A 23,317-nucleotide genomic window follows, 5' to 3' on the forward strand; every position below is an offset into this window, starting at 1 on the left:
ATATATTGGCATGCAATGGCCTATCTGTTTGCCCCCCTTTGAGACAACTTTAATCTCATAATATCGATTTCTGCAGCCACTAAAGGGGGCAAAAGGATATAAGTATCTGGAGACGTAGCCGGTCCACTTGTCTCACCCTGATCCTTACACCAGTCAAGGTGTCATAAGGCTAACATTCTTCAGGGTCCAGCGACCCCTCCCATTCCTCCTCGAGTTCCAGCCCATAGGAATACAGCTTAGGCTCCGACCTGAAAGGCATGGCCCCAGATGGCGCTGGATACGGCATCAGTAGAGGACCCTTTGGTTTCATTTCGGAGTCTGGGATCAGAATGGGGCAGCGCTGCCGGGAGTGTCACATCAAGACTAGACCAACACAGGGGAAGGTCGAGGTGGTAGAACCGACGTTGGTCTGGATCCAGGAATTGATCCTTGGGGCCATAGTGGAGCTAGGGCCGGAGCCTCTGGTGTGGAACCAGAAGAGGCCCCTGCTGACCCCCTCGGGCCTGAAGGCACACCCGGGTTGGGGGGGGGGGGAGGTTGCTCCGGCTCCTGAAAAATTAGGGAGGCCTGGAGATGTCCCAGCCAGGCCTCAAATGTGGACACTCCCTCATGGCGTTGGCTGATGACGTGGTGCAGTCGAAGACCTCTTCAACTTCTTCTCATGGCGGGACTTACCTGAGTGACCCGATGACTTGGAGTGCAACGAAGATCTTGGACTCCGTGACTGCTTCCGGAGCGGAAAGAAAAATCACCAGGCGAATAATAAAACTTTGGCCAAATCCCACCAGTTGGCGTTTGAGAAAGCCAGCCACCATAGCCTGATCTTAGTGCAGTCTGTGACCGGTGTGGATGCGCCTACTTTTATGAAGAATCCCTAGTGCTCCAAATAAGGTGCTAGAGAAGTGGGCAAAGAGCAAAGTTTTGTAAATCAAACTGGTAACATAAGCTGGTTCCAGAACAAGCTTTAAGAGTCTGTTCTTCAGTTTGGAGACATATGAAATAGGATAAAAGATGGACAAAGCTCAGGTTGGTAGTGATGCCCTTGCTTGACAAAAGAACCTTGGATACAACCAAAAATCGGTCTGAGTGGAGGTTATTACCTGAGCTCCCCTGGTAGTTGCTGGGACACACACACACAGTTTTAAATCAAGCATCAATCACCTTAGGCCCTGCTATGGTGGCTTTGGAAAGAACCTGGTTTCTGTCAAAGCATTCCCGAATGAGTCTTATCATTTATTCATCATTTATTCATCATTTGGTTCAAGCAAAGTTAAAAATTGTTTCCTGTAACAGTTAACCCGTTGTACACTGGGCTTCCCGAGATGCTCCCAGTGACACTTTCACTAAGAAATAATTCTGCATCACTTCATTGAACTTCTATATTTTTAATTTGGCTTTAAAGCTCCAGCTTCCTAGTGGGGTATACATTTGGTCTCTGCTTCTCTAGTGCACAAACCATTGGAGCCTATGACTGTGTAACACATCTGCAGAACTGGAAAGCAGTTTGTAGCAATCTCCTTTGTTAGAACAATCTGTGAGTTAGTACCTCAAAGACAAGGTTGTGCTTCAGAATGTCTCTTGATTCCATACAAATATCACTGAAGAATTTCACTTAAATCCTTGACTGAGGACACATCACAATCCTAAGGTTGTTGAAATCTTAGACATTTTTAGTAGGAAGGAACAGCTCCTTTCAGTTTCTGAACATCTGTTTTTAATATGGGGTGAACTTTTTTCGACTTTGCAAGCAAGACTATCAAAAACCAAGCAAAATGTGGTTAAAGGCATATATTTAGGCTGTGGTAAAATGTTCATAATCTTTGGCTAGTGCTGTTGTAGGTGACCAGTGCTGGAGCACCAGTAACCTTTTCTTTGAACATAGTGTGTAGCATTGGAACTCATACAGCATTCATTTCTTGCAGGAAGACCATGAAGAAACGATATGTGGAACTGTACGACTACAATAGAGATTTAATAAACGGCTACAAAATTCGGAGTAACAACCACAATGAGCTATTGAACAGTCTAAAGGTCGTGAACCAAGCCATACAAAGGGCCGGGCGTTTGCGAGGTAAGAAACAGAACTTCCCTTTTTTCTTGAGCAGAGTGAGTTAAAAGCAAGATAGTCTGGAATTCATGATCAAAAGCAGCATTAGGATAAAAGATAGTACATGCTTCTGGGACACACTACATATCTGGTGACATTGCCCTAAGCTTTGCCTGTTTTGGGAAAAGGTTGCAGACACTTTGAAGTGGGAGTTGGAGTTCCTGTTGCCCTTTGCTCCAGAGGTGCTGCTTCTAGGGATGTATTCTCCTACACCTGAGCTGATGACACGATTCGAATGGTATATGGAAATGCCCAATAGCACATAATTGAGAAAAAACAGAATCTTCTCCACGCATTCAGTGGTTCCACAGGCTCAGGTCCCTTTTAGCAAAGCAGTGAAACAGCTAACCAACAACATGAATGAAACTCATCTGCGATTTGTGGCAAATGGAAACCAGTTTATAGGCTGTGTGGAGGCCTGCCGAACACTGTGCTGCTGCCCCCTTGGAAACCAGTTTATAGGCTGTGTGGACGCCTGCCGAACACTGTGCTGCTGCCCCCTTGGAAACCGGTTTATAGGCTGTGTGGAGGCCTGCCGAACACTGTGCTGCTGCCCCCTTGGAAACCAGTTTATAGGCTGTGTGGAGGCCTGCTGAACACTGTGCTGCTGCCCCCTTGGAAACCAGTTTATATGCTGTGTGGAGGCCTGCCGAACACTTGTACTGCCGCTCCGTTGGAAACCAGTTTATAGGCTGTGGGGAGGCCTGCCAAACACTGTACTGCTGCCCCGTTGGAAACCAGTTTATAGTCTGTGTGGAGGCCTGCCGAACACTTGTACTGCTGCCCCATTGGAGGGCTTTGGGCCTCATTCAGTGAGACAGAGTACCTCTATTTGATAAGTTGTGGAAGTGTCTATCTGCCAGTTCGAGATCAGGGCGAACAGTTATCTCAGTACAGATTAGTAGTGCCTCACCGTAGTGGGGTTGGATTTTATCACCCTAGTTGGAAGGGTGCAGGGGATTTTGGGGTACATGGGGGGTTTGTTTACTTAAGAACACTTTTCGTTTCTTGACTTGTGCCACAGGGGTATTTCTGGCTGTTCACAGTGCTTTGGATTTGTTATATATATATATATATATATATATATATATATATATATATATATATCGCTTTGTCAAGTTCTCCTCGTAGGGGAGATATACCTTTTGTTTTTTTCCATTGAAATATTAATAAAAAGAGTTACACTAAAACAGTGCAGGAAAAAGAGTAATGGATTGAGGATTGCCAAAAGTTAGACACAATTTTGGATAGGTCATTACTTTTAATACCATATTCAAGTCTGCGATGTTTAATCAAGGTTAAAACGCGAGTCAGGCCAGTAGCAACAAAAGGAATTGGCATCTGGTGGCGTTTGTATTGACTACGTGAAGTGATGGATTAATGCAATTTCAAACAGGTGAGACTGTCCCTACCCACCAATTAAAAAATTCATCATCACATTTGGGCACTTTGTTCTCAGGCTTATCTGAGAGAAAACAAATGTTGCTTCAGAATGGTCTGGTGTTGAAACATAATTGAAGAATAATCCAGAGAAGCTTGTGTTGGTACTGCACATACAATGCTTAATATGCAGACTTCTGTTTTGTAGACCACATCATCACAAGTTGTTTCATGGAGCTATTACTGTACAGGGGTGGGTGAGTAATCCATTAGACCTTTGAATAACAATGCATACTGTAGTTGCAGTGTAATTGGAAGGCCATTTTGTAGAAGAGAAGCCTTATAAGTGAATGATCTTCCACTTGTAGAAACAGTGATGAACCAGATTAGCAGCATGTGAACGAGGGTCAGATGAAGTTTGTTGACAGTCCTCTTGTACTTGTGATTAAGCAGCTCTTATGTAGGACGGGGTGACAGAGTAGTTGTCTATAAGATGTGTTACAGTATTAATACAGGTTTTGGGTTATCTGCCTTCAAATTTGGTCTATTTCAGGTACCACTGTCTCCCAATGTTACCAGGAATGGTTAAACGTGCAGACCAAATTTTTAGCGAGGCTGTAAAAGCTAGGATTATGACCCCTAGAATTGATAAATATAAGCCTGCACCTTCTGACCCAGATTACATCACTCACCAGGTCCCACCAGACTGAGTGGTAGCCAGTGCAGCAAGAAAGAGGGCAAATAGCCAGTCTTCAGGAGATGCACCGCCTCCTGATAAGGAGAGTAGAAAATTTGACGCAGCAGGGAAAAGAGTGGCTACACAAGCAGAAAATCAGTGGAGAATTGCAAATTCTCAGGCACTTCTAGCCAGGGTATGATAGGTCCCATTGGGATGAAATGCAGGATATTATACATCATCTCCCAAAAGAGAACCAAAAAAGGGCACAGGAAGTAGTAGAAGAGGGGAAAGCGATTAACAATAATCAGATAAGATCTGCCCTTGATGCTGCTGATACAGCTGCAAGGAGTATAAACACTGCCATCACAATCAGAAGACACACATGGCTGCGCTCCTTTGGTTTTAAACCAGAAATTCAACAGACAGTACTTAATATGCCTTTTGATAAAAAGCACCTCTTTGGGCCAGAAGTGGCCACCACTATTGAAAAACTGAGAAAGGACTCAGATACTGCGAAAGCAATGGGCGCTTTATACACCACCCCATATAGAGGTTCCTTTCACAGGCCACAGTTTCGAGGAGGTTTTAAGCCACAATCCTCAGAGGCTTCCACCTCCCAAACAAAGCAAGCACAACAAACCCAGTATCAACGAGGTGGGTTTAGAAGATCCTATAGAGGTCAGTACTTCAGAAATAGAGGTAAATTCCAAACCTCTAAACAAACAACACAACCTAAACAGTGACTTCCTTCCCTCCCTTCCACTCCACACATCTCCTGTGGTGGGAAGACTACAGCAATTCCACTCTCATTGGCAACATATCACTACAGACAACTGGGTATTATCAATTATCCGCAATGGCTATTGCCTAGAATTAATATCCACCCCTCCAAACATTCCACCACGGTATCACAAGTTGTCCCCCGAACATACAGTTCTGTTACAAGAAGTACAATCTCTACTGTTAAAGCAAGCAATAGAATTAGTTCCACAGTCTCAACAAGGAACAGGAGTATACTCACTATGCTTCCTAATTCCCCAAAAAGATGGCACCCTCAGGCCCATGTTAGACCTCAGGCCCCTCAATCTATACATCTTGTCAGAGCATTTTCACATGGTAACTCTGCAAGATGTATTCCACTTCTGCAAAAACAAGACTTTATGACTGCTCTAGATCTCAAAGATGCGTATTTCCACATACCCAGCTCACAGAAAATACCTCAGGTTTGGCATAGCAGGAAAACACTACCAGTTCAAGGTGTTGCCATTTGGCATAACAACAGCTCCAAGAGTGTTCACAAAGTGTCTAGCAGTAGTAACGGCCTACTTAGGAAGACAACACATCCATGTCTTTCCATATCTAGACGATTGGCTAATAGAATCAAGCAATCTTACACAATGCCAAAAATACACTCGTTATGTGATAGAAACCTTGCCTATGCTAGGGTTCACTCTCAATTACCAAAAATCACATCTTCAACCAGCACAAGTAAAACCTTACCTAGGTGTTATCCCAAATACTCAAAAAGCCCTAGCTTATCCAAATACACAAAGGATACAAGCTTTCCAAAATCTCATACCACAAATACAGCCAAATCAACAATACACTGTAAGATTTATCATGAAGATTCTAGGAATTATGGCATCTTGCATAGCAATAGTCCCACATGCAAAACTAAACATGAGGTCCTTACAACAGTGCCTTGCACAACAATGGTCACAAGCACACGGTCAACTTCAAGATCTAGTGTTGATGAACCGCCAAACACATGTCCCTTCAATGGTGGAATCGCAGCAATTTAATGAAGGGGCGGTTGTTTCAAGACCCTGTGCCTCAGACCATAATTACAACAGATGCATCAGTGATCGGTTGGGGAGCTCACCTAAACAATCAGACCATTCAAGGGCAATGGGATGTGAAACAGAAACAGCTACACATAAACCACTTAGAATTATTAGCTGTGTTCCTTTCCCTAAAAGCATTTCAACCTCTTCCCAAACAGAATAATGTTCTCATAAAAACAGACAACATGACAACCATGTATTATCACAACAAACAGGGAGGGACAAATTAATCTCAGCTGTCCCTTCTAGCCCAAACAATTTGGAAATGGGCAATTCACAATCAAATTAATTTACTAGCACAATACATTCCAGGGATAGACAATCAGTTGGCAGATCTCCTCAGCAGAAATCACCAACAGACACACAAATGGGAGATTCACTCCCAAGTTCTTCAAAGGTACTTTCAAAAGTGGGGAACACCAGACAGATCTATTCGCAACAAGCGAAAACGCAAAATGCCAGAACTTCGCATCCAGACACCCACATCCCCTATCCAAGGACAATGCTCTATGGATCAATTGGTCAGGGATATTTGCTTATGCTTTTCCCCCCTCTCCTTCCCTTTCTAGTCAGCAAATTACGTCAAACGTCACTCAACATGATACTCAGAGCACCAACATGGGCACGCCAGCCTTGGTACACAACACTACTAGACCTATCTGTAGTACCTCACTCCAAACTCCCGAACAGACCAGATTTGTTAACACAAAATAAAGGTCAAATCAGGCATCCAAACCCCAATGCTCTCAATCTAGCGATTTGGCTCCTGAAGTCATAGAACTTGGTTATGTAAATCTTCCATCAGAATGTATGGAAGTAATTAAACAAGCACGTAAACCTACTACTAGACAGTGCTACGCAAACAAGTGGAAAATATTTTTCTACTATTGTCACTCTAAGAGCATAGATCCACTTACAGCATCTATACAAGATATTGTATGCTATTTACTTCATTTGCAAAAATTAAATTTAGCTTTCTCATCCATCAAGATACACCTTACTGCAATATCTGCATACTTGCAGACTATTCAACATACTTCTCTATTCAGAGTTCCAGTTATTAAAGCCTACATGGAAGGATTAAAACGCATTATTCCACCTAGAACACCACCTGTTCCATCGTGGAATTTAAATATTGTACTTACCAGACTCATGGGACTACTTTTTGAACCCAGGCACTCTTGTCAAATTCAATTTTTATCATGGAAGGTCGCCTTCCTTGTAGCTATTACTTCTTTAAGAAGAGTTAGTGAAATACAAGCATTCACTCTTCAAGAACCTTTTTTCCAAGTGCACAAACATAAAGTTGTACTTAGAACAAATCCAAAATTACTATGCAAAGAAGTATCTCCTTTTCACATCAACCAAACAGTGGAATTGCCAGTCTTCTTTCCACAGCCAGATTCTGTGGCAGAAAGAGCTTGTCATACATTAGATCTTAAAAGAGCTCTTATGTACTACATAGACAGAACTAAAGATTTTAGGAAAACAAAGCAACTTTTTGTTGCTTTCCAACAACCACATACAGGCAATCCTATATCAAAACAAGGTTTAGCAAGATGGGATTGCTAGATGTATACAAATATCTAATATCAAACAAAGAGACAACTTTTGATCACTCCTAAAGCACATTCTACAAGAAAGAAAGGTGCGTCAATGGCTTTTTTTTTAGGAAACATACCATTGGTTGATATATGTAAAGCAGCTACATGGTCAACTCCTCATACATTTACAAAACACTACTGTTGAAGTTTTCTCACAGCAACAAGCCACTGTAGGCCAAGCTGTCTTAAAATTTTTATTTCAAACAAATTCAACTCCTACAGGCTAGCCACCGCTTTTTGGGAGGACTAACTGCTTTGTAGTCTATGCATAGCATGTGTATCTGCAGCTACACATGCCATCGAATGGAAAATGTCACTTACCCAGTGTACATCTTTTCGTGGCATGTAGTGCTGCAGATTCACATGCACCCACCCTCCTCTCCGAAAGCCTGTAGTCATTTAAGTTTTTAACATTTGTACATATGTATTTAGGTATATACATTTGCATGGACATCGCTTTGTATTTCTATACTCTATCACCCCTTCTTTCACACTCTGCGGGAAAACAATCTAACAATGGAGTCGATGACCCTGCGCAATGGAACCGAGAGGAGGAGTCACTCGATCCTGTGACTCCGAAAAGACTTCTTCGAAGAAAAACAACTTGTACCACTCCGAGCCCAACACTAGATGTCGGAAGAGCTATGCATAGCATGTGAATCTGCAGCACTACATGCGACGAACAGATGTGCACTACTGGGTAAGTGACATTCTCCATATATGTATATATATATATGTTCGATGGCATGTGTAGCTGCAGATACACATGCTGTGCACAGTCCGCCGTCTGGTGTTGGGCTCGGAGTGTTACAAGTTGTTTTTCTTCGAAGAAGTATTTTCGAGTCACGAGACCGAGGGACTCCACCCCTTTCGGTTCCATTGCGCATGGGCGTCGACTCCATCTTAGATTGTTTTTTTTTCCGCCATCGGGTTCGGACGTGTTCCTTTTCGCTCCGTGTTTCGGGTCGGAAAGTTAATTAGAATCTGGGAAAAAATCATCGGTATTGTTTCGTTCGGTATCGGGTTAGTTAGAACAAATCGACACCGAATCTTGAAGAGCTCCGGTGGCCCTTCGGGGTAATTTCGATCCCCCGTCGGGGCCTGGTCGGCCCGACCGCGTGCGACTTCAAGACTGATGGAACGGACCCCGTTCCGCTTCTGTCCTAAATGCCATAACAAATTTCCGTATTCAGATCAGCATCTGGTCTGTAACTTGTGCCTGTCCCCGGAGCACAAGGAGGATACGTGTGAAGCCTGTCGAGCGTTTCGGTCGAGGAAGACGCTCAGAGACCGAAGAGCCAGAAGATTGCAAATGGCGTCCACGCCGACAGGACAACATCTGTTCGAGGACGAAGAGGAAGCGTTCTCCATCCACGAGTCGGATTCGGGGGAATCCGACGCCGAAGACATAACAACCGTGAGTAAGACGTCGAAAATAAGGACTCACGAAAAGTCCACAAAAGCCCAGGGGACGCCACTGCCAACAGGCCATGGCTTAACCCAAAAACTAGGTGACCGAGCCAAGGCACCGAAAAAGGGCATGCTGGTGTCGAAGTCATCCGACTCCGGTCGTGATACCGCCACACAGCAACCTCGGTGCCGAGACACCGGCTCCGAGACAATTCGGCGCAGAGACAGTGGCACCGAAGATGTTCGGCACCGAGATACCACGCCGAAATCAAAGAAATCTTCTTCGGAGCCTAAAAAGCCTACCGAAACGGTTTCGGTACCGAAAAAAGCCTCGGAACTGAAAATTAGTTCCTATACAGAGGAACAAGGACTAAACACCCAATTGCATAGATTTGGTCAAGAGCTTCAAACTGTAGAAACTGACTACACTCAAAGGAGGCTTCACATCCAGGAAGACACAGGGAAAATAACCACTCTTCCCCCAATCAAGATGAAAAGGAAACTTATTTTCCAACAAGGGGACAAGCAACCACAAGCAAAGGTGGTAGAGAAAGTAACACCACCACCTTCTCCACCACAATCAGCACATGCATCACCGGCGCAAACTCCACCACTAACGCACTCACCAGCTCATACCACAATGAGCCAGGATGATCCTGATGCATGGGACCTCTACGACGCCCCAGTGTCTGACAATAGTCCAGACTCATATCCAACTAAACCGTCACCACCTGAGGACAGTACATCATATGCACAGGTGGTCGCAAGGGCAGCCGAATTCCACAACGTCTCACTACATTCGGAACCAATTGAGGATGACTTTCTCTTTAACACCCTGTCCTCCACCCATAGCCAGTATCAAAGCCTTCCCATGCTCCCAGGAATGCTAAGGCACTCAAAACAAATATTTCAGGAGCCAGTTAAAGGGTGGAGAAAAAATATAAGGCACCTCCCACAGACCCAATATTTCTTACAACACAACTAACACCGGACTCAGTAGTTGTGGGGGCAGCTCGTAAAAGAGCCAACTCTCATACATCAGGCGACGCACCACCTCCAGACAAGGAGAGCCGCAAATTTGATGCAGCAGGGAAAAGAGTTGCAGCACAAGCAGCAAATCAGTGGCGTATCGCCAACTCGCAAGCACTCTTGGCAAGATACGACAGGGCTCATTGGGATGAAATGCAACATCTCATCGAACACCTTCCCAAGGAGTTCCAAAAAAGAGCGCAACAAGTGGTGGAAGAGGGACAAAGTATCTTGAACAATCAGATACGGTCTTCCATGCATGCAGCCGATACAGCTGCAAGGACAATAAACACTGCAGTCACAATACGGAGGCACGCTTGGCTGCGCACTTCTGGGTTCAAACCCGAAATCCAACAGGCTGTGCTCAATATGCCGTTTAATGAACAGCAATTGTTTGGGCCGGAGGTAGACACTGCCATTGAAAAACTAAAGAAGGACACCGATACAGCCAAAGCCATGGGCGCACTCTACTCCCCGCAGAGCAGAGGCACATTTCGGAAGACACCTTTTATGGGAGGGTTTCGGGGTCAACCCACAGAAACCAACACTTCACAGACAAGACCACCTACCTACCAGGGTCAATATCAAAGGGGAGGTTTTCGGGGACAATATAGAGGAGGCCAATTCCCAAGAAGTCGGGGAAAATTTCAAGGTCCCAAAACCCCTCAAAATAAACAGTGACTCACAAGTCACACAACCCCATCACACAACACCAGTGGGGGGGAAGACTAAGCCAATTCTACGAATCATGGGAAGAAATAACAACAGACACTTGGGTCTTAGCAATTATCCAACATGGCTATTGCATAGAATTTCACACATTCCCTCCAAACGTCCCACCGAAAACACACAATATGTCAAAACAGCATATAGATCTTCTAGGACTAGAAGTTCAAGCATTACTACAAAAGGACGCAATAGAATTAGTACCAAGCCTACAGAAAAACACAGGAGTTTACTCACTGTATTTTCTAATACCAAAGATGGACAAAACTCTGAGACCAATACTAGATCTCAGAACACTAAATACCTACATCAAATCAGACCACTTTCACATGGTCACATTACAAGACGTAATCCCACTGCTCAAACAGCAAGACTACATGACAACATTAGACCTAAAGGATGCGTATTTCCACATACCCATACATCCTTCCCACAGGAAATACCTAAGGTTCGTATTCAAAGGAATACATTACCAATTCAAAGTGTTGCCATTCGGAATACCAACTGCGCCAAGAGTCTTTACAAAATGCCTGGCAGTAGTAGCTGCACATAGCAGAAGGCAGCAGATACACGTGTTCCCTTACCTAGACGACTGGTTAATCAAGACCAACACGCTAACATGGTGTTCACGTCACACACAGTATGTCATACAGACCCTTCACAAGCTGGGTTTCTCCATCACCTATGCAAAGTCACACCTTTTGCCGTGTCAAACACAGCAATACTTAGGAGCGACAATCAACACAACAGAAGGGATAGCCACTCCAAGTCCACAAAGGGTTCAAACATTTCACAAGGTGATACAAGCCATGTATCCAACACAAAAGATACAAGCAAAAATGGTATTAAAACTCCTAGGCATGATGCCTTCATGCATAGCCATTGTCCCAAACGCAAGATTGCACATGCGGCCCTTACAACAATGCCTAGCATCACAATGGTCACATGCACAGGGTCAACTTCTAGATCTGGTGTTGATAGACCGCCAAACATACATCTCGCTTCTATGGTGGAACAGTACAAATTTAAACAAAGGGCGGCCTTTCCAAGACCCAGTGCCACAATACGTCATAACAACGGATGCTTCCATGACAGGGTGGGGAGCACACCTCAATCAACACAGCATCCAAGGACAATGGGACATACATCAAAGGACGTTTCACATAAATCACTTAGAACTGTTAGCAGTATTTCTAGCGTTGAAAGCATTTCAACCCATGATAACCCACAAATACATTCTTGTCAAAACAGACAACATGACAACAATGTATTATTTAAACAAACAGGGGGGGACACACTCGACACAGTTGTGTCTCCTAACACAAAAAATATGGCATTGGGCAATTCACAACCACATTCGCCTAATAGCACAATTTATTCCAGGGATCCAGAACCAGCTAGCAGACAATCTCTCTCGGGATCACCAACAAGTCCACGAATGGGAAATTCACCCCCAAATACTGAACACTTACTTTCAAATTTGGGGAACACCTCAAATAGATCTATTTGTAACAAAAGAAAACGCAAAATGCCAAAACTTCGCATCCAGGTTCCCACACCATCAATCCCAAGGCAATGCTCTATGGATGAATTGGTCAGGGATATTTGCGTACGCTTTTCCCCCTCTCCCTCTCCTTCCATATCTAGTAAACAGATTGAGTCAAAACAAACTCAAACTCATACTAATAGCACCAACATCGGCAAGACAACCTTGGTATACAACACTACTAGACCTGTCAGTAGTACCTCATGTCAAGCTACCCAACAGACCAGATCTGTTAACACAACACAAACAACAGATCAGGCATCCAAACCCAGCATCGCTGAATCTAGCAATTTGGCTCCTGAAATCCTAGAATTTGGACACTTAGACCTCACACAAGAGTGTATGGAGGTCATAAAACAAGCTAGAAAACCTTCCACTAGACACTGCTATGCAAATAAATGGAAAAGATTTGTTTGTTACTGCCATAATAATTAAATTCAACCATTGCACGCATCTCCAAAAGATGTAGTAGGATATTTACTACATTTGCAAAAATCAAATCTAGCTTTCTCTTCCATAAAGATACATCTCACCGCAATATCTGCTTACCTGCAGATTACTCATTCAACTTCCCTATTTAGAATACCTGTCATTAAAGCGTTTATGGAAGGCCTAAAGAGAATTATACCACCAAGGACACCACCTGTTCCTTCATGGAACCTCAACATTGTCTTAACAAGGCTCATGGGTCCACCTTTCGAACCCATGCATTCTTGTGAAATGCAATACTTAACGTGGAAAGTTGCATTTCTCATTGCCATCACATCTCTAAGAAGAGTGAGTGAGATTCAGGCATTTACCATACAAGAACCATTTATTCAAATACACAAAAATAAGGTAGTTCTAAGAACAAATCCAAAATTCTTACCAAAGGTTATCTCACCGTTCCACTTAAATCAAACAGTAGAATTACCAGTGTTCTTCCCACAGCCAGATTCGGTAGCTGAAAGAGCACTACATACATTAGACATCAAGAGAGCACTAATGTACTACATTGACAGAACAAAACAAATTAGAAAGACAAAACAACTATTTATTGCCTTTCAAAAACCTCATACAGGAAATCCAATTTCAAAACAAGGCATTGCCAGATGGATAGTTAAGTGTATTCAAGCCTGCTATCTTAAAGCAAAAAGAGTACTGCCTATTACACCAAAGGCACACTCAACCAGAAAGAAAGGGGCTACCATGGCCTTTCTAGGAAATATTCCAATGAACGAAATATGTAAGGCAGCAACATGGTCTACGCCTCATACATTTACCAAGCACTACTGTGTAGATGTGTTAACTGCACAACAAGCCACAGTAGGTCAGGCTGTACTAAGAACATTATTTCAAACTACTTCAACTCCTACAGGCTGAACCACCGCTTTTGGGGAGATAACTGCTTACTAGTCTATGCACAGCATGTGTATCTGCAGCTACACATGCCATCGAACGGAAAATGTCACTTACCCAGTGTACATCTGTTCGTGGCATGAGTCGCTGCAGATTCACATGCGCCCACCCGCCTCCCCGGGAGCCTATAGCCGTTTAGAAGTAGATCTTAAACAATTGTACATTTGTAAATATATTACTTTAACCTTTATTATGTACATACGTATTCATTCCATTGCATGGGCACTATGACTAACATACACAACTCCTACCTCACCCTCTGCGGGGAAAACAATCTAAGATGGAGTCGACGCCCATGCGCAATGGAACCGAAAGGGGAAGAGTCCCTCGGTCTCGTGACTCGATAAGACTTCTTCGAAGAAAAACAACTTGTAACACTCCGAGCCCAACACCAGACGGCGGACTGTGCACAGCATGTGAATCTGCAGCGACTCATGCCACGAACAGATGTACACTGGGTAAGTGACATTTTCCATATATTTTATATCTTACAAACACACACATCAGTACCACCAACAATAACCCCAAGGCAGCCAATGATACCACCACCAGGCCCCACTAATAGCACCACCACCACAAGTACCATCAAGGCTAATACCACTACCATTACCACCACCATACCCCACCAGTAGAGCTACTGCTACCAATACCCCCAAACCATTGACACCAATTCCGCTACAAGAGTACCAGTTTTACCACCAATGCTACACCACCCTGTTCCATCACAGTTATACCACCAATCCCATAATGCATTGCCAAAGAAGCTAGGGTTGGCTTTAATGTGCTATTGCATGAAAACGTAATTTTTGTATGTGCTTGCTTCCATGCTTTGTCACATTAAACCAGACCTATCGACTTTGCCAAAGCTTGTTTCTATTTGCTGCTTTGTGCACTAGATGCTGAATCATACACATGAATCCAATGAGGTTGATTTAAGGGCAGTTTCACACTGTAGACAAGCTGCAGCATTCTGCAGTTACTTGAGCAAATAGGCGGGGAGCCTAGGTGCCAAGCACAGCTATCCACCCACTCCCCTGAGAAGGCACTTGCATGTGCACATACGTGTCAGAATATGGAAAAAAATGACCTTTGATTACATTTTTTGCCATGTTTCGCATGTATGAAAATAAACACACAATAGGGACATTTCATACATCGCCAGGAATCTCTGATTTTTCAATTTTTACACAATGTTGAAACGTAATAATTCAATACCCAAACTAAAAATAAAAAAACACATTGCACGGGAGCTTGGTGATATAACTTTTGTCATCGATATCTCATGTCATGGTAAAGTCACTGGCTGAGGCACAAAAGTAAAACAATCATCTTACCGTAGTGACTCCTGTTCTGGTGTCCTCAAATCATCCTTCTGACATCCATTCTGATGAGTATCCTGTGCCAGGCCTGAGGATGAATGCAGACTGCATTTTGAAGTCCCACGGGCTATCCTGCATTCCTTCTGCAAGCTCTGCTGGGAAGTGCTTAATTTGTAAATAAAAACGTGCCGGTGCCCAAAGCTCCCCTCTTAAATACGCGGCAGTTGCAATTAAATGTGCAAACACGGAATACTGAGGCAGCGTAATCTTTAAACCATCCAGGCCTCTTTAATCCATGTATAGCCACCCCTGCCCCTTCAGCTCACACCTGCAGATTTCTGCTTTCTCCCATTGTGACACTTTTTAGTTTCTCTTCCTCTGTCTTTCCTGTATGTGTCTTTAGGTCGCATTAAATGCCTGATGCAGAAAAATAAGAGCCGGCCCTCAAAAATAAGTGCCGGTGCTCTGCACCGGAAAGAAGCCCAAGTTAGGCACTGCTGCTTCTGCTGCACAGAGTGCCAGTAATTACGCATTTGGAAAAGCAAAATAGAAAGATTCTGATCCATGATGGCCAGCAATGTCTCTAATTCCTAGTAGATTTCCAGCTTTGAGCTCTACTAGCTTGGTGGAACTAAACAAAAACAAACGAGAAGCATTCTGAACACAGAAAGACTGACTCACCAGAGAAATGTTGTTTTACTCAGATTTTTCCATCCCGTTGAGGCTGATAATGACTAGTACCTTTCAAATTTGTTTTCAGAAAGTCCTCCTAGAGTTCAGATTAAAAGGAAGAATCATTTATCGAGTGTTTGTCTGCAGTCTTAGTTCTAAAATTCCTCCTTGACTGAGTGCCACCATTCCTACTCCCATGGCCACTTCTTGTGCAGGAATTTCCAAAGCTTCGAAGGCAAAATGACACACCCTGTTTAGTAATATGGCCATTTGTTTCAATCTGGTCCACTCTTGTGAAGACGTCGTAAAGAAGCTGCCTGGAGTAGTTCATGTAGTGCTGGCTCAGGCCACATCCCAGCACAGCTGAGGTGCCTCTTACTGATTGGCACTTGTAAGGAAACTGTGGGCGAGGCACACAACAGCACCCCTAATGCAGCCATGCCATATCTACTCCGTAGCTTTGGGGCTATTTCTGTTACTGGCGGGTGATGTTACCTTGTTCATAGATGGGCCTTGGGATTATAACTACTCACATTTCCTAAAACAGGGGATGGGTAAAGGGGGTACAGATCAGGCTGAGGGCCAGTATTTCCACAATGTTGTGGGGCTCTGTACCAAAGCTCTGATCTCTTGCCCGCGGGTATGTGCAGGAATGCCTGTAACCCTCTCAGGGAAGATCAGTGACAGTTATAGGGAAGGACTTCTTTGGAGCGGTTTGTGAGAAGAAGCCACAGCAGAAACTCAGTGGAAGCCGCCTGTGGCTTTCCCCGACTGCCATCAAGAGGCACACAGGTCAAAGATCTGGCGGTACCAGTGCCGAAAGCCCTGCGACGCTGGACTTCGGTGCAAGTGATGTAGTTGTGTCGGAGTATGTGGCTCCTCTTAAGACCGTGGAGCCAGGGACACATGCAGGAGATTAGAAAGGAGAAGAGTCACTATACTGAACCGGAATCAAGCGGGTTTCACTTGGTGACTGAGGAAACATGTTGGGCAAGTCGTGAAGGCCAGTGGGAGAAGTGCTTCCATAACCAGCCACGTAGCTGAAGGTGGTGTCTGTCCTGGACCGAGAACAAGGTGCGTCTGAAACATGCACAGCACATCTGAGCTAGTATTGATGGAGCCCCTGTGCAGCAGACAGTTAGGAGGCTGTAGCTGGAAGGAGAGCAACCATGTTGTCAAGGAAAGAATACCTGGAGGACTTCTTTAAGTCATGAGGTAGAACAAAAAGAGAACAAAAGAGCCAATGTGACAACCAGGCTGACCCAGGTGTAAATGTGGCCCTTACTGCAGGCTAAGACCAGCCTCTTGCACTCAGTCCAGGATCTCCACTCTGACATGGCTGCCAAGACGAATACTGTTGAACCAGACAGGGCAGGGATGATTTGTGGAGGAAGATCAAGGTTACCAAATACATAAGATCCTGACCTTGGTGGAGCAAGATCAAGGACTCCAGTGAGACAGTGCAAGAGTTGGTCACCTGTAGGGACTGTGTAACTGGGCGACTTACTCAACTGGAAGAGAGACTTTACTACCTTGACAGTATGAGAAGGGGGATGATTCTGTGGGTCCTGGAGATCTCCAGTTCCATTAGAGTTACTTACAGCGGAAATTAAAGGGGTGGTAAGACTCTGGTGTTTACTCATGAAGTTCTTGGCCAAAGCTATCAGTATGGCAGTCCATGCAGGGACCTGTAGGCCTTAGGGGCAGAGAAATTAAAACTGGCTGGGGTCTTTCCCTTGAGGTATGGAACACTTAGAAAACAATACGCAATATAAGGTTTGCGTATTGTACTTTACTATTTTTCAGGTCGAGCATAGCAGTGCGCAAGCGCTGCTTTTCTCAACATGTTGTAAGCTATTTTGTGGGCTTTAATCACATCCATCGCTTTCATTTGTTTATTGGCTTGCCTTTCAAAAATCCTTGCTGGTTTGTTACCACCTTGCAGACTGACCCTGTTACATGGATTATTGCACGATCACCCATATACTTTAGTGTGGGCAAACTACTTTTCTCTTTTGTATCTCCCCTTTGCATTGCGCGCCCATTTGTCTCTCCCCTTTGCATTGCGCGCCCATGGCAGTTTCAAGCGCAAACTCCATTAGAGGTAGTGGAGCACTTTGCATGAGCACCAATTACATTGTGAAGCTCTTAAAATGTAATTAACACGGTGTCACCGCCAGCAGCCTGTCGATCACTCCCCCTCTCCCACAGTAGTCGTGCTTCTATTTTAAGCACTGTGCTTGGTGGACCAAGCTGCACGTGCGCCTACATTGAGGGCGGCATCACACTCTTATTACATGCAGCATCTCTGCCGTCCCCTCAGCTACATATTCATCTCAGCCGTTATGTGGCAGGCAGCCGAGACCAAAGCATTATGTATTTTTTTATTATGTAATTCTTCTCACACTGTAGTCACTGTTGATGCGCCCGTGTTAACTGCACCCCACTGCAGGGACTCTCAATTAGTTCACCTCCAGAGTAAAGCTCTTTCTTGCTTCAGTAAGGGAGGGGCGGGGCTTTGTTACCAAGGATTCCTTCTGACCAACGTGTTTAACTCGTCCTCGCGGAAGGGTGGTGTGTTTATACTGACATTGCGGCTAAACCCGCACGGAATTAGCGGTTAAGCAAACTCTACTTCAGCGAGACTATCTCACTTAAATGCATACACGGCTGACTAGTGAGCACTGCCCTTCTGTACAGGATGTCCATTGTTTCCCCCTACTCATTGCACATGTAGCTATTGAGAGGCCGCCACCCTATACCCTGTAATGACCCCAAACTTGGTTACTGCGTGGGCCTTTGCAACATAATTAGAAAAAGTCACGTGCCAGTGCAGCCTCTATGCTTTATTGTTTGTGTCTTGACTGTACCACTATTTACCATTAAAGCTTATGTGTCTGGTAATGCGTAGCGCCCCCTGGAGGCCTCATTAAATCCCTTTACCACTGTACATTGTAACTATGAAGTCCGGCCTTTTGTGGAGCCTGCTTCATGCATAGTTAAAGTGGATTTATTTTAGAGCTCCTATACATTCATCCTACTTTTTCGTTATTGTGTAATGTCGATAGTAAAGGTAGATTTAAGTTTTCACTGCCTGCACGCCAAATCGATTACATAAAAAAGTATTCTCGGAGATGGACAATTGGATGTGAAGCCATACCAGAAGCTAAATGAGTTTCTGTCAGCAGTCGAGATTGAACCTACTGAACTACTCCAAGAGCAGTTTGTTTTCAGTGTCTTATAGCATCGCCTGATGTGAAGTTTAGATTGTTTGTGTTTTATGTTCACCGGGTGGAGTTGTTTGGTTTGGCTTGCAAAATAACATTGCAGTATTCGGTTTCAATCAACTTAAAGTATTGTAATGAGGTTTATGAAAGTAAACGTATTGTTTAAACTGACAAATGTTTTTTGGTTCATAAATTAATGATTAGGTTTCACACCAACACCAAGTGCTTCGTTCAATTGCGCTGTGTTCTAGGACCAAATAATAAGGCAGGGTTGACCAATTTATGTGGCAAAAAAGTCCAGTTAGGCATTTACAATGCCAATAGCTCTAACTCTCGAAAATGCAAGACCTATTGCATTGCGAATGCTTGGTATATCTTTGCTTCTCTGTGCTCTTTTTTTGGCCCTAGTTCTAGTTTATTAAGCACTAACATAGAAGAGGATTTAATATTTTGGAACCTGAGGGTTTAGGTTGCAGGTTTATAGTCGAGCGGTGTGATGTTGACAGAACTGAAGAGTGCAACAAAATGAATTAATTTCCTGAGGTTGTGTTTATCCAGTAGGAAGATTTGAACGATGAATTATTAATACAAGTACATAATTTCTTTGTTATCATTTTTTCTAGTTGGAAAACCGAAGGCACAAGTGATCTCAGCCTGCAGGGACGCCATTCGAGGCAACAACCTAAATGTCCTTTTCAAGATAATGCGTGTTGGGACTGCATCCTCTTAGGAAGTTGACCTTAAAAGCATTGAAAACTCATCACCTGCAGTAAGGCAGGATCTGCTCTGAAGCATAGACAGGCGAAGAGAACTCTTTCTGAAGAACTTCCAGAACAGTTTCATTGTGCTGGGATTTCATGGCCATCCTCATTGATGCAAGCTGCTTTTAGCTTTAGGAATCCCTGTACATTTGCACTAGATAATGGTTTAGCAATGCACAGGGAGATGTGCTTTACAAAGTTTGAATAGTGTTATGGAAACCTATTAGTAGGACACTTGGGCTTCTGGTCCATGTTTTGATACAGAACAATGGTACATTCCCATCTGTGAATAACCAACTTGGTTGTTCATATATCTGGGCTGCTAAGAACATGATCTGAATGCTAGCTGTTTTGTAAACCATTACTGTGATTCTTCAAGACCTTTCTCAGTGGTGTGTGAGAGATTTGTTCATTAAGTTATTTTCCTCTGCTCTCATCCATCTATTTCAGGCAAAGGTGTATCTCCTTGCAAACCATCTGTACTTTCCACATCAGTTGTTATTCTTTCTGTAGGGTTACAGAACCATGACTGAACCTACAAAGCCTAGAACACTGTTCTTGATTTCTGTGAATCAAAACAAGAACCTCCAATGCACATTAATGATTTGGCCACAGTGCAACACGATTTCACGAGGCAGCTGCACGTAGTAGGTTTAATACATTTCGCAAATATTGTACGGTTTGTCAACCAGGAGTCGCTAGAAAGCGTAGGCTATACATAACGTTTTAGTTATAAATATGTAATTTTACACATAGTAATAGGAAATAACAGGGAAAGCTGGTTCTCCACCCTGTTATGTTACCGTTCCAATATTGCTTAGAAAGTAATAATTAGAACTCAACATCATGTAAATACTATGACTGTTTGTTGACTTTCATCATTTTATTGTGATAAAATACTTTTCGAAATTCAGAAGATATTTATTAAACTTTAATATGCTTCTTTAGAAATGTGGTAATTAGCTTGTAAAATAGAATTATTGTCTGCCACATACTATCATCTGAAAACACAGTAGATAGAACATCTAATCCGCGGTACAGGTATGTAACTCAGGCATCAATGTGCTGCTCCCAGTAGCACGATCCACAAGAAACGCAACAGAACCACCTATGGCAAACCAAAAGTGCACAAATACGCCATATTGGCAGCTTTCATTTCCTTCACAACAGCACTGACAGCTAATACATAACACAGAAACACAATTAAACCCAACCAGTGGAGAAGACCTTAGACAGAACTTTTCACATGCAACCAGAACAACACAGATATGCCTCTCTGTGGACCATAACGTCACTACTTACTTCATTAAGAACTATAAAATGCGAGTGGGGGCGGAGGGAGGGCAAAACACATCACCGCCCCTAGAGAAGCATAAGCAGAAGGAAAATCCCCTCCAGTGAACCTTCCCACTGCACAATAAATAAGCCACTGCAACCCAACCATCTAACATGACCACAGCTGATTTGGTTTTCATCTTCCAAACTCGTAGGTTCCATCACGGCCTGAAAGACGCACCCGAGAGAAAATGCTAAATAAACTATTGCCGGATGACCGAGACTCGGCTCTGGGATCCAAATAGATAGGAAAGGTACTCCCTGAAATTTGGCAGTACTACACCCTTATCAGACTCTGCACTATACAAATATAAATCACATAACATGGCTCAGCCCCTTCGCTGGCGAACACTTTAAAATACTATTGTTTCACAACTGCGTATTTAGTCTCCTGTCATACTGGGAGCATTGTTTCTGTATATGTTAATGGCTCGGGTGCAACGATGATTTTATGGAAATTAAAATCTATTTTGTTAGTCTGTCAAGCTTGTGTTTGTTATGATGACCCACATTATTACTCTTGAGCTGGAGAAATCTGTGTGAACAGTATGACATTGATGAAATGCCTTTGCAAAAGAAACCCAAATTTCTATTGGGTACTATTCGTCATGGAGATGCTTTATCTTTCAAACTTTCCAGCCATAGACTGTGGAACCCTATACATGGGGTTCTTAATGTATTTGCACAGTAGTGGTAAGCAGCAGAGACATACAAATGGATGTCAGAGACATAAGATCCAGGCCTTCGAGGGACAGATAAAAGAATCCCTAAAATCCCTCCAGTTCCCTTTCCAAGGAAGGGTGTTGAGCAGAAGTCATTTCAAAAACTGATTCTCATGCACACTGTACGTCCTGCTTGTGGAACAGTTGTGGCAGCTGATCTGCTTTGTTTCTCCGATTTTGCACTGCTTTGTTACCTGTATCGTCTACAAGTCTGCCATCTTGTACAAGGGCTACTCCTATGTTGTACCTTAGCCCCTTATCACAGACAGAAGTAACTTTCAGCCTAGTCTCCCCCTTTTGCCTCAGTGTACCAGACAACCAATCAATATTTATGAATGGCTGCACTAGGTAGGCCTAGGGCAATAACATCTGCGGGATATATGTGCCAGGACACCTGCAGCTATTGTTTATGCTGCCCAAAGTGCTTTCAACTAGTGTCCATCCAATATGTCTGGTAAAAGGGTATTTTCTGTGTCCCACAAGCACAGCAAGCCTTTTTCCTATAACTGCAAACTAATACCCAGTGCTATTTCGACCCTAAAAAAAAAATAGAGAACCTGTCCTACCCTATTCGGTTAAGGAAGAGATATATTGCCACTCTGCTCTTGGAAGACCTTCAGTCTTGGGCACGAAACAAAAATCAGATTCTGATAAACCAAATTGACTTCAAACTATTAGCCACCCTCATAGGCCACTTGGTTGCTCCGTCAATGATGGTCGAAAAAACAAATTAAGAAGGGTCGGCTGTACAGTAGACTTTAGCAAAGCCTTCAACCAGTTGAACCAAACCCTATCAGGCCAGGTCAACCAATCTTTATTCGTCTGTAACAGCCATAAAACAACATAGTCACAGCAAAAACGCATTCCAATAAATATACACCCTGATAACAATCAATACAAATACAATGTCTCATTAAAACATTATACACAATCCTGATTCATACTATTTGCTAATAACAACAGCCCTCTTGAAAAAAATTAAAACGGCAAAACAGATGTCTAATGTATCTAATTTCTGAAGACATATAGGTGGTCATTATGACCCTGGCGGTATTACGACCGCCAGGGCCAAAACGACGGGAGCACCGCCAACAGGCTGGCAGTGCCTCCCCGCGTATTTTGACTGCGGCGGTAACGCCGCGGTCGCACCGCCAGGGCCGGCGGTTTACCGACACAATGGCCCTGGGGATTACGACCCCCTTACCGCCAGCCTGTTTCTGGCGGTTTGCACCGCCAGGAAGAGGGTGTCGTGGGGCCCCTGGGGGCCCCTGCACTGCCCATGTCACTGGCATGGGCAGTGCAGGGGCCCCCTAACAGGGCCCCGGCCAGCTTTTCACTGTCTGCATAGCAGACAGTGAAAAGCGCGACAGGTGCAACTGCACCAGTCGCACGGCCGCAACACCGCCGGCTCCATTAGGAGCCGGCTCCTATGTTGCGGCCTCATTCCCGCTGGGCTGGCAGGCGCAAACTTGGTTTGTGCCCGCCGGCCCAGCGGGAATGTCATAATGGGAGACGCCTGAGTGCGGCCGCCGCCCGCCAAGGTTGTAATGACCACCAT

The 23,317-nt window shown here is 44.0% G+C and overlaps 1 protein-coding gene across 6 annotated transcripts in view; it reads left to right on the top strand.

The window, feature by feature from the left end:
- The window catches only part of BBS2 (Bardet-Biedl syndrome 2), a 305,860-nt gene extending 284,338 nt beyond the window's left edge, over window positions 1-21,522 (top strand). For all 6 annotated transcript variants that reach the window (XM_069215826.1, XM_069215824.1, XM_069215829.1 and 3 more), the window contains 2 exons: window positions 1,923-2,071; window positions 19,565-21,522. In XM_069215826.1, coding sequence (XP_069071927.1) covers window positions 1,923-2,071; window positions 19,565-19,671 — 256 coding nt within the window. In that variant the 3' untranslated portion in view covers window positions 19,672-21,522. The remainder of the gene's footprint in view (window positions 1-1,922; window positions 2,072-19,564) is intronic.
- The last annotated feature ends 1,795 nt before the right edge of the window (window positions 21,523-23,317 follow it).

This window comes from Pleurodeles waltl, chromosome 12, assembly GCF_031143425.1.
Source record: "Pleurodeles waltl isolate 20211129_DDA chromosome 12, aPleWal1.hap1.20221129, whole genome shotgun sequence".
Classification (NCBI taxonomy): Eukaryota; Metazoa; Chordata; class Amphibia; order Caudata; family Salamandridae; genus Pleurodeles; species Pleurodeles waltl.